This window comes from Dermacentor variabilis, chromosome 6, assembly GCF_050947875.1.
Source record: "Dermacentor variabilis isolate Ectoservices chromosome 6, ASM5094787v1, whole genome shotgun sequence".
In the NCBI taxonomy this organism is placed as follows: domain Eukaryota; kingdom Metazoa; phylum Arthropoda; class Arachnida; order Ixodida; family Ixodidae; genus Dermacentor; species Dermacentor variabilis.
In genome coordinates this window covers 43,723,813-43,740,232 of record NC_134573.1, presented here as the reverse complement: position 1 = coordinate 43,740,232, position 16,420 = coordinate 43,723,813, and the positions used below count along the sequence as shown (strand labels likewise).

General features: G+C 55.4%; 1 protein-coding gene across 2 annotated transcripts in view; it reads right to left on the bottom strand.

Moving 5' to 3' along the window:
• The window catches only part of LOC142584766 (uncharacterized), a 131,665-nt gene that overhangs the window by 40,622 nt on the left and 74,623 nt on the right, over positions 1-16,420 (bottom strand). For both annotated transcript variants that reach the window (XM_075695002.1, XM_075695003.1), the window contains exons 2-3: positions 4,670-5,026; positions 3,169-3,362 (exon numbers count right to left, since the gene is read on the bottom strand). In XM_075695002.1, the coding sequence (XP_075551117.1) occupies positions 3,169-3,362; positions 4,670-5,026 (551 nt within the window). The remainder of the gene's footprint in view (positions 1-3,168; positions 3,363-4,669; positions 5,027-16,420) is intronic.

Below are 16,420 nucleotides of genomic sequence, written 5' to 3'. Positions count from 1 at the left end.
TTATTATTATTATATTTTGCGTCAAACGGGGCTGCTCGGTTACACGACGCAGTGGCGGGCTCGGGATTAGTTTTGACAGCCCGCGCGTTTGTCTGCCCTCGAAGATTAGGTGGAGCGACGAAGTTGTTACACTTGGAGGCACAATTTGGGAATCACCTAGCGGAAGACGGGGGTAATTTGAGATCACCGGTGGACGCCTTTGTCTATCGGCGGACATAAAGATGGGCCGACGACGAAGTTTCTTTGACGGGGACCTGAACTAGGGGAATTCCTGGTGCGGGGAATCGCACACGCGACTTTGCTCTCGAGCAACGTAACGCCACGGTAGTTCGGCCCCCACTTCCCCCTCGCCGCACGCAACCTTCGAAGCGTGCTTCAAAGCGAGCGCGTCCGACGCAGCGCGAAAGACGAACAGGAGCGCGGGGCCGGGCCGAGGTGTCAATCGAGGCAGGCGCGGAAACGGCGCCGGCCGCGATCGTTGTCGACCGCGGATCTCTTGCGTCCTCGGCACGCGGTCGAGAGGCCGTTCACGACTACGTGCACACACTAAGCGAGCAACGGGCCACGCAGGGAGAGGTCCCGCCCGAGCGTCCCGAACGGGAATCGAGCCCCTCGGGCCCGACCCGACCGCGTGCGGTGCGAGACACGCGCCGAGAGACGACGTCAAACGTCGGGCGAGCGCGCCCTATTCGCGCGACGGACGACGTTACCGCACGAGTGCGAAGCAAGTCAATGCGCACGGAGTCCGCTAACGAAGCGCGACGCCAGGTGCGACGGGAGAAGGTCGCTCGGGTGTCGCGTAAAACCGCGCTCGCGTCGTCGCGGTGTCTTTGGCGTAGAGGCGGATGCGCACCGACCGTAGGAGCTCATCTGCATGGACGACAGCGCGAAATGACGGGAACCGGCCACGGGGCGCATCCCATTCGTTGCCCCTTCGTTTATTCCCGCGGCGAAGAAAAGCGAGACCAACCGCGCTTAATCATCTTTCCTCCGAAAGCCACCGTCGCGGCGGAGAAAGGAACCATAGCACGATCGAGTGCCGCCTAAAGAATGCTCCACCCCTTGGTTAACCCCGCAGTGCAGGGAATAGTGGACGCCAGTATCGGTTCGTGGACATCGGGTATAGAGAAGACAATGCTGCAGCGATAACCAACTGACATTGCTTCGGGCGCTCTTTTTGCAATACTTTCTGCCCTTCGACCGAGTACTTCCGGGTTATCGTGCTCTGTATGCCTTCGCGCAACGCGCGCCCATTCAATGCGAACGCACGCGTTGTCTTCGATAGCAAATCGGGCGCGCCGTATGCACGCCGCCGTGACATTTGCCGCGATGCCAGCGCGCTCTATACAGTGACCACGCGGATACACCGCCACAGCTCTGCGATATTGCGCACAATCGCTGCAACGTGAGAATTCATGTGGGCGACGAGTCCCGGCAGCCGTTGCACCGGTGACCGGCACATTGGAGGGTCACGGCTCCGCCCCGAACACTCACTCACGCGGCTGAAACGGGAATAAATAGTACGTAGGCTGGTCATCGACACAAACAACAGTGTTGCCACCTGAGCGATAGTTCCTAAATGTTGAATGTCCTTTTCTGCACACTCGAATGAAAGCTTTCGCTTTTTCTCTCGCCCGGCGAGTCACGCAACAGACACACCCCTATTCCCCAACTCTCAATTATTTGATACGAAAGGCAGGCATGCATTGTGCAAGGAAAGAACGCGCTGTGCACGATTAGCCCGTGCCGCGTGCTATACCGACTCCGGTTGTGTCTCCTATAGACACCGGTTCGTTTCTTTCCCGTATGCGGCTTAAAAGCTGTTCGAACAGCTGCGTCACAATCTCTTGTTTACGAACGCCCCGCCCTCGTTAATCGGCGACACGAAGCTCCTCTGTACGAAAACGTCGCCTTCTCGTTCTCCATCGAGGACGCCCGCAGCTGTCGACAGTACGAACCTATAGGCTCGCGGGGGCGCGAGCTTCGTCGTTATGAAGGTTTGCCGAGCGATGAGGAAGCCGGGGGCCTCTTTTCCAAAGCTTCGGGCATCGGCAAGCGAGCCGAGAGAAGGCGAAGAACAGAACGCTCGCACGACTCCCGTCGTCGCTTGCGACCGGCTCAAGTGTGTATGGCACCTTTGTCGCGTGTAGCCACGCTCTGGGGAAGGCTGCGGCGCGTCAGCGACACTGGGGCAGCTGATCGGAAGCGGCGATCCCTGGAACTACGATGGCTAATCTATAGCGAGATTACGGCAGGCCAGATTTCTGCCTTCGGAGGTACGTTCAAGAGGACCGTCGGACATTAGCCTCGGGACCTCTCAAGTTTTGCCCGCATGGCACATCATCGTCGCCCGTTCCTTTAGCGAGCGACCCGCTTGCCTACACGAGCAAGGCCTCCGATATACGCACGGCAGAATGGCACGGACGCAATCACGGAGGCCACGGGCGTAAACAGGACGCGATGCGCCGCGCTCGCCGGACAACGTACCAGGAACCGACCGGTCGGGCCTTTCGCTGCGTTTTGCAACGCGGCCGTCAAACGATGCGCGAGCCCGCGTGCGTCAGGGCGAGTGGCGAAACACGCCTCCAAAATGGGAGCGCGTATGCATGTCGGCGCAGTGAGGCGTTTCCGGTCACGCACTGTTGCGACACTGCGGCCGCTCCAGTGGCGGCCGCAGTGTCGCAGATCGACGAGCAGCTGCTGCACTGCCGTCGGAACGGGGCTGCTCCGTGAAAACGCGAGACGGCCGCGCTGCGTGCTGGAACGCCGAGCGCGCGCACCCCGAGAGACGCAGAGCGCGGTGCCGGGCGGAATCCAGCACGTTGCAGTTTCCCGCGAAAATGATCACACGGAACTCCGCCGCTGCGACTGTTCCGCCACGTTGGGAATGGGGACGGGGAGAGGGACAGGCAGACCAGGTATACGTTTCCCCGCCACGGAAATTTCGATGCTATTACGGGCCCTACAGGCTATCGCAGAGGCCAGGGCGCTTGTCTAGAGCGCGCCTCTAACGGGAAACGCAGTTGCCAGAGCTTTAGGCGACCGCTAGGCCGACAGAAGACATCTCGTGAACCTACGTAGCCGCGCACACTCATATCCTGTCGGTCTCGCACCAAGCGTTACCGTCGGATATCGCCAGCGCAATCCGGAGCTTCGCGTGCCGCTCACCTCATGGCCACGTTGCTGCCGTCGATGACGATGGGCCTCAGCGGGTCCTCGGCCGCCTGCGACGCGGAGGACGAGAGCGGCTCGGCCCTCGGGGCGGCGTCGCCGGGCTGTTCCCGCGCGCCGAGCCGCACCAGCTCGGCCAGCAGCTCGTTCTGGCCCGGCTGGGGCCCTAGCCGCCGCAGGGCCTGCTGGACCTGCAAGGCGGAGGGAGAGAGGTGCTGGGGCCCTCGACGAGTTTTCGGCACGAGTGGACGCGCCGCGGTGACGACGCACTATACGTTCCCGTAATCAGTGCGGCCGCCACGCGTCAGCGCATCCGGAAGAAACAAGGGCAGCACTACTCTCGTTAGCTTTTTTATTTTGTTCCAGGAACGCCGCCGTGTCTAGCCTTAAAGTTAAATGACGTAAGTACTTTCCGAGTGGTGTCGTGACGTCACGACAATGTCGATGACGCCAAGTCCGGCACATTCAGACCAAAATCAAGTACCAAGTTAAAGGGACACTAAAGGCAAATACTAAGTCGAGCTAAAGTGATAGATTAGTGCTCGAGAATCTCTAAGGCTTCAATATTACCGCCAACAGGGCCTTAATAGCCGAGAAACTGAGGTAAATGCAGGACATGATTAGAGACTCCCCCGGGACATTCAAGCACTTGTCCGATGACGAAAGCACTCCTCAGTTAAATTCTGTCACTAGTACTCAACAACTCGTTGGAGAAAGAGATCCTTATATGGCATTGTACGACGAAACAAAATGGTACTTGTACAGTTGTATTTCATTTTTAGAAAAGAAAAACTAATTGAAATTGCCCTTGACAACGACGCCGGTGGTCGAAAGGTTTCGTTTTCGCTCGACTCTGCGCCGCCCACGCCTTCGCGTTTCAGTGGTTTCGTTATCGCGTAGTGTCGCGCTGGTATTGCTGGCTCGCGAAGCTCGCACAAAATTAAAGTAGCCGAGAATTCAACTTCCACGTGATGCCGCTGGATGCCCGAACGGTCTGCGCCACTTGACCAAAAAGCAGCCGCAGCGACGAATCCACCGCTCTGTCTTGGCTCGGTACCGCCGTCTGTCGGGTACCGTTTTACTGACCGACGGCAGCAAAGGGTGGTGACGGCGTATGCATCGTCACCACTCCCCCGCTTGGGTGGCGGGAGATTTAAATTTCGGAAAGGGTATTTAGACCCTTCAGATGCAACTTTCTCGTAAACTAAGACTCTTCTCGGCACGAAACAAGCGTTGCGAGGTTTCCGGATTGGTATTCAAACAGTCCACGTCGACTTACTATTAGCCTTTACTGTCCCTTTAACATTTCACGTTTCCCAACGTTCACCCTTGCCAAGTGCTTTCTTCTTTACGTGCGGGGAAAATGCGGCCGAGTTTCCACGACTCGCACGACATGCGAGTGCACCTCCGAAGAGTGCTCGACGGTGTTCTCTTTCTGCCGAGAAACGAACTCGCGGCGTGCGTACACACACGCACGGCCGTGCGTGGAGCAGCTCACCTGTGCCTCGGTGTAGCCCAGCTTGACGGCGAACTCGAGCCGGCTGGAGTACTGGGGTCCCGCCGTCACGTACTCGGCGAACTCGGCGCCCAGCGTCTCGGACACGGTCCGGGACACGTCCTCGTGCTGCCGCGTCGACGGCGTCGTCGTACCGGACGCGGTGTCCGCGGGGTTCTCGGTGTCCGAGTCGTAGCTCGAGTCCTCGGACTCCAGGGTCCGGCGCCGGCGCACGGAGTCCGGCCGGCCCGGCGCCCCCGACGAGGAGTCGACCGAGCCCGAGGACGAGAAGGCCCCGCAGCGCAGCGCCGACACCGCGTCGGCCGCCGACACGGACTCGCACGCCGTCGCCAGCAGCTCCTGCGGGCCCAAAAGAAAGGGTGAACACACCCGGCGCGGGCATACGTCGACCGATGCACTACACCGTGCGACGATTAAGGCGACGCGTGTCAAACAATGGCCCAAGGGGGCTGAAAAGAAGAAGGCGCTGGACGAGGCGCCGTTCCCACCACGGGCGAAAGAGCCGAAGAAAGGTGTCCGCTTTAAAAACAACCGGTAGTCGTTTGGCAAGCTTCCATGCACGTAAACATCTATTGCACCTTTTTTTTTTTTCTGGAGGGCGTAATTTTAGCACTCAACAATTAATGGTCCAGAAGAACTTGTTCTTGGGCAAGTTAAGTGTCTAGGTTCGCTATTGCGTTATTCTGCGTGGCGCAAACACGAGGAACTGGAAAACAGACACAGCGTACAGTCATTTCTGCGGCTACTTTCCATGACAAACTGTGCGTTCCCGGAACTTGCTTCTCTAAATGCGCCTTTGAAGCGCCTCTGGAAAGAAAGCACCGGCACAATGTGACCTATACTAAAGGAAGCGCTTGGCCCGGTGTGACAATAGAAAGTTCCATCTCGTGATGGGAAACACCCCGAGAGCACGCGGCGGAAGCCTACCCAGCGATATAGGGCGTGAGAATGTGCAGCAGCGCAAAATCGTGTCTACCGCGTTCGAAGCACGCTCTATCAGTGGGGCTGAATATCACTTTACCATATGATAAAAGAGCAACGCTAAATCAGTTGCCAGACTGACAGTGACCTGGTCAACAAAGTTATTTAGCCGAGTCGGTTCAGCATAACGACCTCACGATGCACTTAACAGACGGGGACAATAGCATGTCTCGTCTCTTCCTTACGTCTGTTAAGCGGAACGTATACGTTCGTTATGGCAAATAATTCTTCTGAAGAACGAGATTTTCATTAATTTGGAAGTTGAAGAAGAAAAGTCGGTTACAGCGGGAGAGAACGACGGTGAGGCACTGCTTTCTTTATTTTCTCTTTTAAGTTGCCGCGAACTGTCAGCACCGGATACGTCACTGTGGCGTCCCGGAATTTAAGAGTATTTTCTGACCCACCTGAGCGTAGCAGGAGCCTCGAAAAGAAAATTTCACGCTCTTTTTTTCCCCGTCTTACGAAACTTCTTCCGCCTTGCGGATTGGCAAAGGATTGATCTGGCAAAATACTTTCGCTTATTTAGGACATTCTGCCACTCGAAAAGACCTCGAAGCGTGCCAGTTCACCGCTCACTTCAGTTGTTTTCGGTTTAATTATAACTCACAGCGTTCCACATTGCTGCATTCGCGTGTCACGTGTACGCAGAGCCGGTCAAGTATGCCAGGCTAAGCGGAAACAGTCGGATTTTTCTCGGAAATCTGGCGGTCCGTCGACTTTAGACGCCGGCAATATACGTTACGGTCTATGACAATAATAAGATGAACCGAAGATCGACGAGACAACGCTGGAATGTGCGAACGGCACGGATGCAGACTCCGGAAGTCCGGATCCCGCAAGTGACGTCGATAAAAGCTGTCGTAGGATTCGGCAGGGAGCGCAACGGTATCTTTGAACGGAGCACAACGCTGCTGGTGCTGTCAGCGCGGTGCGTAGAAGGACCTGCATCAAAGTTCGGGGCTGTTCCATCCGTTGGGATGTGCTATCAACCCCACTTTCGTTATGCACGAACGAAGAAATGAGGTGAACGCCTTGCGCCACAAGCCAGCGAGACTTGGCTGTAATTTTCGCGACGGCAACACCTATTAAGACCGTAGCCTTGAACGACACGACGACGTCGACTACAGAGCCATATGTAATCGTGAGACCCACCTAATACGCTTTTCACGGGACTGAGGGAACGGAATGCGTGCTCCAGGAAACGCATTACGCGGACTCGCCATTAGCGTCACCTGGCTTCGGCAACGTTATAGCCGGGAAAACGTATCAGCGAAAAAACTCACACTAGCGAGTTTCTATGGAATACGATGCGACGCAGTGAGTGTTGAAAACCTTACACACAACGACGCGGTCGAGGAAGTGATAAAGCGGGCCCTGTGTTTACAGCGACCGAGGAAGGAAGAAAGGCCGTTTCTCTGTAGCTCTCTCGGGAATCCATTAACGCGGTATAACGGTACGTGGTACGGCAGTTGTCCGAGCTCTCAGCGAGGCTTTGCCTTCAGTATCGCAAAGGCGTTCACGTTTCGCATCCCAGTGCTCTGCTGTGCCTCGAAGACACGCACGAAATTAAACGGAGCTGGGAGGAAAAACGAGCACAACAATTGGCCTGCACGGGGAAGGAAAGAAACGAGACAGCACTGGCGGAAGCTGCGACAATATACAGGACGGCGTCAGAAAGGACTGTCTGAAGGGCGCGGGAAGCAATCAACCCGGAGCGGCTATCCATGCGAAGGGGCGATGTAGTCGAAGATATATTACACGCAGGGGGGCGTGCAACGGCCGCCCCTCAGTTTGTCAGGTCGTCCTGCGTGCGCAAAAAAAAAAAAAGAAAGGTCCCCGTGTGCGCCTCGGTGCGCACAAGGGGAAACGCCATGTGCAAGAGGCTACGAGGTCATGGGTTCGACTCCCGTCCGCATTCCAAGAGGCCGGAAGGAAGCGAACGCCAGGTAACAGAATAATAAAAGAAATTTGGAGAACGCTTCAGCTTGGCCTTTAAGAGTGGAACGCGATAGCATTCAAAGATCATTGACAGCTTCTGATGCTTCGCGGCAACTGCAGATTATGTAACCGTAATGTTTAGCGAGAAACGCTGGCGCCGAACGCTATTCACGAAGGCGAGCTTCCTGTATATATAGCGCGCCGCTCCTACTAAGCAGACCTCAAACGGCAGCTGGAAAAGGGGTTTGTGTTTGAGTTTGGGCGCAACAGAATTATGTTTTCTCGTATATTCAAATTACAATCCGGCGTCATCATCTCTGGACGTTCTGTGTACGTATAGTTCTTCAAGAATTTTCTTATGCATTTTACTCTGAGAAATTCCATCAGTTCAGTAACGCCTATGCGCCACGCGGAGGGCCTGCGTGGATCGGGATGATTTTCGAGCGCAGCTCTACGTTCCTGCAGCGAGCGTCGGCGGCGTAACCGAGCGAATGCGGAGCGGGAGATGAAAGGCGCGAGCCGCGAACGGCGCAGACCAATGAAAGCGGCCCCTTCAATGACGCGCTCGAGGGAAACTGCTGCCTAGCGGACCCGCCCGAACGCTCGATGCGTACTCGTATCTGGTCTCAGCCGGACCGCTCGTTTCGCACTATCGTCTGCTCGCGTCAGCTCTCACTCGCGGTTGTTTGGCTTGCTTGGTTTGGTCTGATTCGCCCTTGTTTCCATCGTCATGGTTTGCGATTGTTTTGTAATCTGACCGTATGCGCGATGCGAATTGTGTACTACTTTCTGGCGGCCACGCGGCACCAGCAATTACACTTGAACCTTCCACGAGTCATGTATAAAAGCCGACCGCAGATCAGATTTTCGACGAGCGCCGACTCTGCTACGTGTATCTCTCAAATTCTTTGCCTCAATATATCGCCAAATGAAAACACGTATGGAGCTGCGCTCAAATTACGCAATAGGAAGTATCGTAATCGCCGGTGAATCTTTTTCTAGCGTTATAGCACCACAGGCGAGGTTCACTTGCCGCGGTAGCTCTGTGGCTGTGATGTTGCGCTGCTGAGAACGTGGTTGCTGGGTCGACACCGGCCGAGGCAGCCGCATTTCGACGGGACGAAATGTAAAAAAGAAAGAAAAGAAAAAGAAACGGTCGTGTACCCATCGAGCTTGGGTGTGCATTCAAGAATCCCAGGTCGCCAATTGATCACAATCAAATCGTAGTTTTGGCACCTAACACTCAATATTTTTTTTTTAAAGCGAGGCCTAGGTAGTCTTTGTAAGCTCAATTTACAGACCAGGCAGAGCTTCAGGATGTTGCGCCTATAATACAAATAGAGGGTTTTCTCCTCCATATCCTTTATCCATGATTCCAGTATGTTCACCGCTATCGCATCGCGTTTGTCGATTCACTGGCCAAGAGAGAAGATCATCGCGACTCCACCGGGCAGGCATGTGTAGCAGCCATGGTTGCGCTCGGTCTGGTTTTATGAATGAATTGGGGCACCACGGCGAGGGACGTCGTCTCCAGTCACGTCATCCTTCCAATCCTACCTGTAGCTTCTGAAACCGAAACCCTTTTGTACTGGGATCAATACAGTCAAGAGTGGAAGTCGCAACCGCACTTGTAAAGGACAGGTCAATCAATCAATCAATCAATCAATCAATCAATCAATCAATCAATCAATCAATCAATCGGTTTCCTCGCCTTGCCGTTTTTCGGCAGCGCACTTTCGTGGGGCTCGAGCACAGGTCACGTGCACCAGAGACACGCAAGTGGACGTCGTCCCATTCGGCTTAGCAATAATTTCCGCCACTCGCACTCGCCGGCCCGCAGAAACACGATCGGCGCCCCACCTCCTTCGCCGGCGACACTGCTCGTCCTACAGAAGTGAAGGAGCGGCCAACCTGGCGCCCTGTATACGCAGGATCCGCACGCAAATTCTCGCGACATACGCAACCCGCTTGGCGCTCATCCTGGGGCTCGCCGCTCTCCTGCAAGGAAACATCCCAACCACGCGCTGCCCACTGCCTCCTCCTCCTCCTCGTCCGCGTTTTGCAATGGAGACGGTTGCAGGATGGCACGAGCGGTGGATCGCCGGCGCCCAGCATCCTCGAGGCGCCACGAACTGCGGCGAACGCCAAGAACGGGAGGGCGGACGCACGACTTTCACGGTGCCCGCGGGCCAGCCACCCGTCTTCGCTCGGGGAAATCATTGGCAGGGCCCGCCGTGAGCTTCGTCTCTGTCTGCCCTCTCCTTCCCTCTAGCGTGCTCGCCCCACTCTCTCTCTCTCTCTCATCTCGACGAGCTCGCTGTACATATTCCCCGCCGCCTCTCGGTCCGCGAAATCCACAGAGAGAAAGTTCCGTAGAGTGAAAGAAAGCATAAAAAAAAAAAATAAAGAAAGGAAGCGAAACAGAAGCACGCACGTGAAATCATGCGCGCTACGTCACGCAGCACGCGCCCCATTATAAGGCAAAATAAAGCGCAAAGAAACGGGGCACGCACGAAACGCAGGAGTAAACAAGAACCGCGGTACGGTAGTAGGAGGGAGAGGGGGCACCGAGGGGGTATGGGGGGCTGCCACCCTACCCTCTTTCGGGCGCGCTTCGATGAAGCGCCGGCGGCCGCCCAGCAAGGGCGAGGAGCAGGGTTAGGAATTCCATCGTCTCCTTCTCCGTGGCCGAGATGGGCCGCTCGTGCTCGGAGAGGGTAGGGCTGCTGCCCCATCCTCCGCGCCGCATCATCATCGGGGCAGCACGCACGCGGCCGGAGAGAGAAACGAGTTTTCCGCGGGACGGGCGAACTTCCTCCGTGCCCAGTCGCGGGAACAACGCACGCGCGAGGGACGATGCTCGGCTCGGGTGCGGCCTGCCGCCGACCTGGCTGGGGTCGGCCACGAAGGAGGCCAGCCTGCCTCCGTCGGCAACGCTGCCGCCGCGGTGGGCTCCCGCGGCTGTGCGACGCGTTCGGTTGCCGTCCTCTAATGTACGAAATGTCGCACGATTTCGTAAGCCCGAGCTGGCTCCTGCACGCGAGAAAAGAACCTGGAGCACTGTGTGAGGATGCGCGACGGGTCCAACGGGACCCGTACGTGGAGAAGCCCGCGATCGCGCAACGGTGGGCAACTTCCACCTGCCGGAAGCGAAGGGATTTCAAAGCTAACGATAACACCGCTGGGGACTGCACGGCAAGAAACGGTTAGATCATCAGAGGAGAGGGAGCGAGGGCCAACACGGGGGCACGGGATTGTCACGGGCCTAGGTAACCTTGCGGGATAAGCAGACGTATGGCAGAATGCAAGACTATAACGCGGTGACACCCAAAGTAACTCACACAGGCTAGGTAATCGTGACGGTGGAATGTAACAAGCCTCGTGTGTCGAGCTTCTTTGGACCATTGGAGCTTTGTTAATTGCGCTGGGGTTCTGCTGCACTTAAATCTAAGTACGCAACCGTTTTAGCATTTGGCCCCAATCGAAATTCGGCGGCAGAGATCAAACCGCCGACCTCAGCAGGGCAACGTCACCAGCCATTCGGGACGCCTTACTGAACACGGCGTTCGTGCATGAAGCCCGCGGGGTCATAGTTCATCCGGAGCCCACCATCACTGTCGTGGCGTCTGTCGTGGTCGCACTGTCGCCTCGGAAGCCCGATCGAGGGCCGAGCAGACGGCAACGTGGAGCTCCCGCTCCTGTCGGTAACGCGTGTTTTGGGCTAGGTTAGGTTGGGCTACGTTTTTCCGCATCGATTCAAAATGCTAGAGCGCGGCTTGGGACAAGGAAGTGTGAACCGAAGAGCGGACGAGCGCTCGTCTGCTCTCCGGTTTACGTCCCAAATCGCGCCGCCACATTTCCAACCGGGTTCCCGCTAAGTGGCCAGCAAAGGAAATAACGCGGCGATGTGAACTTATTCGAATCCGCAACGCATGCTCACCGTGAAATATCGCGTTCGACGAAGAACAACGACTTTCAAGAAGCATGCCGGACGACCAGCCACAAACCACGCGGAGTGGATCGCGCGTTCGTGTCGCCGTGCTGTCGGCGATGGCGGGACTGCGACTCGCGGGGGCACCTATACTCTGCACGCTCGAGCTGTCCCGAGAAGACCGCCGATGCGATGGCCAATGGCACGGCCCTATTATCCCGCGGGAACTGTACGGCAGTGCGAGTGCGAACGTGTCGCCGAACGCGACGCCGTGCACATAACGCCGCACTCACTTCCGCATATATATCGCTGTCGATCTTTTGTGTGCACAGACAGACGCTGTTTGTATCAAGGCGATCGCAGCTAGGTGTGAGCTCGCGAGAAAAGATAACTGATGTAGCCTGTCATTTTTTGCTTCCCACCCGCAGCGGTGGCAAAGTGCACGGCGCTGCGCTGCTGAGACTAAATATACAAGGTGCTCGGTTGCCACGTAGGGAGTGGAGATGCACCGGCGTTGGTCACCGCCAACTGCCTTCACCGCGCGAGGCCAATGCATCGCGCGGCTGCATCGAGGAGGAGGACAAAGGCACTGAACGCAGCTAATTATTCCCAGTGACCTCTGGGGCCGCCGGTGTAGAGGGGCGCACACGCGCGGTCGTGCGGCTGTTTTCGTATTTCGCGCGTTTTCTTTACGACGCGTGAAAAATAATTACGAGACAGATGGCACACCGAAAAAGAACGGAATCTGGCGTCATAAAACGCAATCATTACTTTTCTATCAAAAATCGCACCCTCAATTCAGTAATTTAAAAAGTTCCTTAATCAATCACGTTAATTATTGACAGTTCAATTATTTTTAAAAAAAGTCCTCCCCGTGCTGTACGTCACTGGTGACAGAACAGCATTTGTTGCGCCTTCGCGTATTCTAGGTTTTTTATCTTGACGACCTTGGCTAACGTTGGCCGGGACAACCCGTATGTTCAGACAAACTTCTTTGAATGTATGCTGACAGAAGCGCCACGCGAGGACTTTGCGGCGGCACCGTTATATGACACGGCGTGTCCATACGTGTCCACGGAGGAGCCAGGCTGAAGTAGACGCCTCACACGTGACGCGTCTCTGCGGGAGGCAGTACGGTGTGTCGCTGCATTCCTTCATTGCTAATCGCATTGACGTCGGCATTCATCGTGAGATGGCTTCCGCCGCATCCTTTCTTTCTTTTTTTTTTTTTTTTTTGTATCTCATTGTACGCCCAACTGCTACGCTCTGAACTGAAGGCAGCATTATCGAAAATAAATAATTTGAAATCCCTGACGGCACACTCACGTATCGGCGGAGGAATTTGGACGCGAAATTAAAACCACAACTGCAAATCTGACCTCCCCCATCTTCTTTCCCAATACTCAATCTGTTACCGCGAAACTAACAAGATATGGAGCTTCCAAAGAATGCTGCATTACTCGATTAGTGCTTCTATTTAGCGTTTCTTCAAATGTGTCGCGGGTTAATTGGCTGCTAACGCAGCCTACGTTCCCCTATAGAGTGATTATACAACGAGCAGCAAAACAATCTCGCGCGTTCCCACAGCCTGCGGCAACCTCCACGAGGAAGAATGCCGAGCATGCGCGCTTCTGACCCGACGCCTCTCCCCTGCCCCCTTTACTCCTGCCGACAAGGTAAAGAGAGCGAAAAAAAAATAATACACTGCCTCGACGACAGCATCAGCCCCGAGTGAATCCGCGTTCTTCAGGTGAACGGGGGGGGGGGGGGGCGTTCAGCGGGAACGCCCCTCGAAATTCCCAAGGCCACCCTTTCCTGCACAGCCCAAAGTTCGAGCCATTCGCAGTCAGACACGCCACACCGCTCGTCTCGGCCGGGAAGCACCCCGCTCAAACTTGCAGTGCGAAAGCCGCGGCCGAGAGAGATGCAGGCTTAAAGCACGCGCTGGAATCTGTGAAGCGATTAATTAACGCTAGCCGTCTTTGTACTGATTTTACGCAAACGTGCACTTCAGTGTAATTTCTGTGCACCGCGAAGGTGCACGGCTTTCGTGTCGTCCACAAAGGCTGTGCAAGCGCACCTTGCGCTGGAAGAGAAGCGAGAGCGAGCAAGGAAACGACTGGGGAAAGGACGTCACAAGTGACGTCACTCGGAGGACGCGTATATGTACGTTTTAGAAGGAAAGTGCCGGCGTGGGCAAACACACGTGCGCACCGATAACGGAGCAGATATAGCAATACACTTTGAATTGTCAAAAGTTACGCTTATTCGGAAAAACACGCGACCAGTTGAATTTTAGCTCACTCATAAACGCATCTGAATTTGCAGTGGGCCCCCACTGCCAATAGCCGGAAGGATCCTCGGTTAATAACCGATCTTTGGAAACGCAATAGCCACCCCAACAATATATCTGACTTAACTGTCAGCTCGATTGTACGCTTGCCACTTGCAGATTGTCATGAGCGAGAGCGTTCACCATGTGCACTTGAGCACATTTTTTTCCGGCTTGCGTTTATTCCGTCTGGCCATTGCGCCAGATATGAGCTCCCACCGACTAGCCTAATTCTTCGCAATAGCTCATCAGACGGCCTACCGGAAGAGTTTTCAGAAATGTAAGATCGGTTCTTGCTGCAGAATTAGGAAGTTGGAATTTTCCATTGCAATATTGTCTTTTCTTTGCGTGTGCTGTGTGTATTTTGAATTCAAAACCCGTAAACTCTAAATGTACCGGTTTTGCAGGAGCAGACGGAAACTCTGCTTCCGACAGTCAGCAGAACTCTTAAGCTCTCTCTCAAGTGAAACACACGTTTCATTCGAATCCGTTCGGCGGTTGCCCCGACGAGCATCCCCTGCGCTTCGCGTGTGCCCGAACCGGGAGCCGAGCTCCTATCAGACGCGGACTCTGGTCTTCGCCGGGCGCGCTATCGGCCTCCCCGCAGTGCACGTGACGTCACAGATGTTCCAGCGCCACTCCCGTCAGAGAGAGTCACGCCCGCGTCCGTACATAACGACCGGGTGGCCCCGAACAGGATATAAGGCAAGGGCCGGCTGGCGGAAACAAGAAAAGTACAACTAGAACGGGGGAAAAAAGAAAACAAGAAACACGGAATGCGGAGGGAAAAAAACTGCGACCTTACCTATAAACGCCGTTGAGATAAGACGCGCGGCTCGCGATAAGAGGCGCTACACGTGGCCCGCGTCGACAGGTGTGCCGGGCCGCGTATTGGTCTCGAGCTCCACCACTGGAAAAGCTGGCGCCACCGTCGGCGTGACGTGCTAGGAGGGATCACGTGGACATAGCGGCCGCGTCGGCTGTTTCGGGAGCGCCGAAGCGAGCTGGAAACGAGAGTTTCAAGTTCCCTCGTACACTGCGGTGCTCATTTAGTGGCGAGATTTTCCCGCTTCGAGTGTCTCCTTTACAAAGATTGAAAGCACTACAATAGGTAGTGGCTGCCTTTGAAGGCGCGCAACATGGTAGGCTACTGCTCGGGGCCGAAGTGCCGGACATACGCAACGGAGCCCGGTGTCAGCCTTATTCATACGTAGCCGCAGGACAAGAAGCTGCGTGAAGCTTGGCTCGCGAAACATAAAACCGCCAAACAGTCATCGGCTACAACTCGCGTATGCAGCAAGCACAGACGCGAGGAAGATTTCTGCTACGGCGCCGGGTCTGCGATGTTCGAAAAACGCGCACTGAGACGCTCGCCCGAGTCCGCTGCCCGGCTAATGTCATGACGGTTTGGTCTATGAACTTGTCGATGCTATAAATACTGGCAAGTTCACTGGAGGGGAAAGGAAGCGGTAAGAAGCACATTAAAAAATAAAGCATGGCATATGGTCATGTTTGTGTTATGAATTAATGCACTGGATCACAAAAAACGAAGCAGCGGGAAATCGCACCCTGAGAACACCGATAAACATGTAGTGCGACGCAAGTCGAGAAATAACATTGAAACGTCCAAGAATTTAGAAAAAAAAAAAAGATTGAATCGTCGCGACGGGACATCACAGTCCCCGTAGGCGCCGAAGTCTCTACAATGAATTTCTAATAGCGCCCACGCAACAATGGTTGCTTGTATACTGTCAAATGCTGATATTCTGCGGCCTAAAATCTCATGACACGGTGCGAAAACGCGCACGCGGGGAAAGCGAAACTGCGCGGACAAGCATGCAGACGCGCAGTCGGTCGCTGCGAAGCCGTGCGATCGGTACATTGAGGCTTCATTCTATTACGCTCCATTTAGTTATACAAACACTATAAGAACATATTTCACATAGTTTGCTCTCAGCGTTCGCCGACCTTTCACGCAAGAAGCCGCTTCGGGAGACTCCATCGCGGCGACCACGCGCAGTGGCGTTCACTGTACGTATTCGGTAAAGAGATAGCGTCTGTAAACGATTCTGTGCTTTCAGTTTGCCCAAGATTATTATTTAGACAATAAAAAACTTATCTCGTTTCGAAAGTACGTACAGAAATGTCCGGGAGAGCTCGTGCGTGTTGTTTTCAGTGAGCGCTGACAGCAACACCTACGAGGAGCGCGCCGCGTGATCCCTCATACACCACGCCAGCGAGGCGCTTCCGATAGATGGCGACTCCGTAACTCCTCGCCGCCAATACGTTGGCGCTCGGCCCGCGGTTTCGCGCCGCCTGTCGCACACTGGCGCCGTTGCTATGGTCCCGCTGCGGTGCACAGGACACGACCGCCTGCGTAGCGCGACGGATGCACATTTGGACAGAGCTCTTGCTGCATGTGGGCCGCTGCACATGTCCACCAGAGGGAAACGTCCAGTCGGTCTCGTTTCTCGTGCCAACCATGCCGCCGGGCAAGCGTCTACGCGGGACACATTACGTCGCACTCACGTGCCGGCACTGAGGCCTCGGC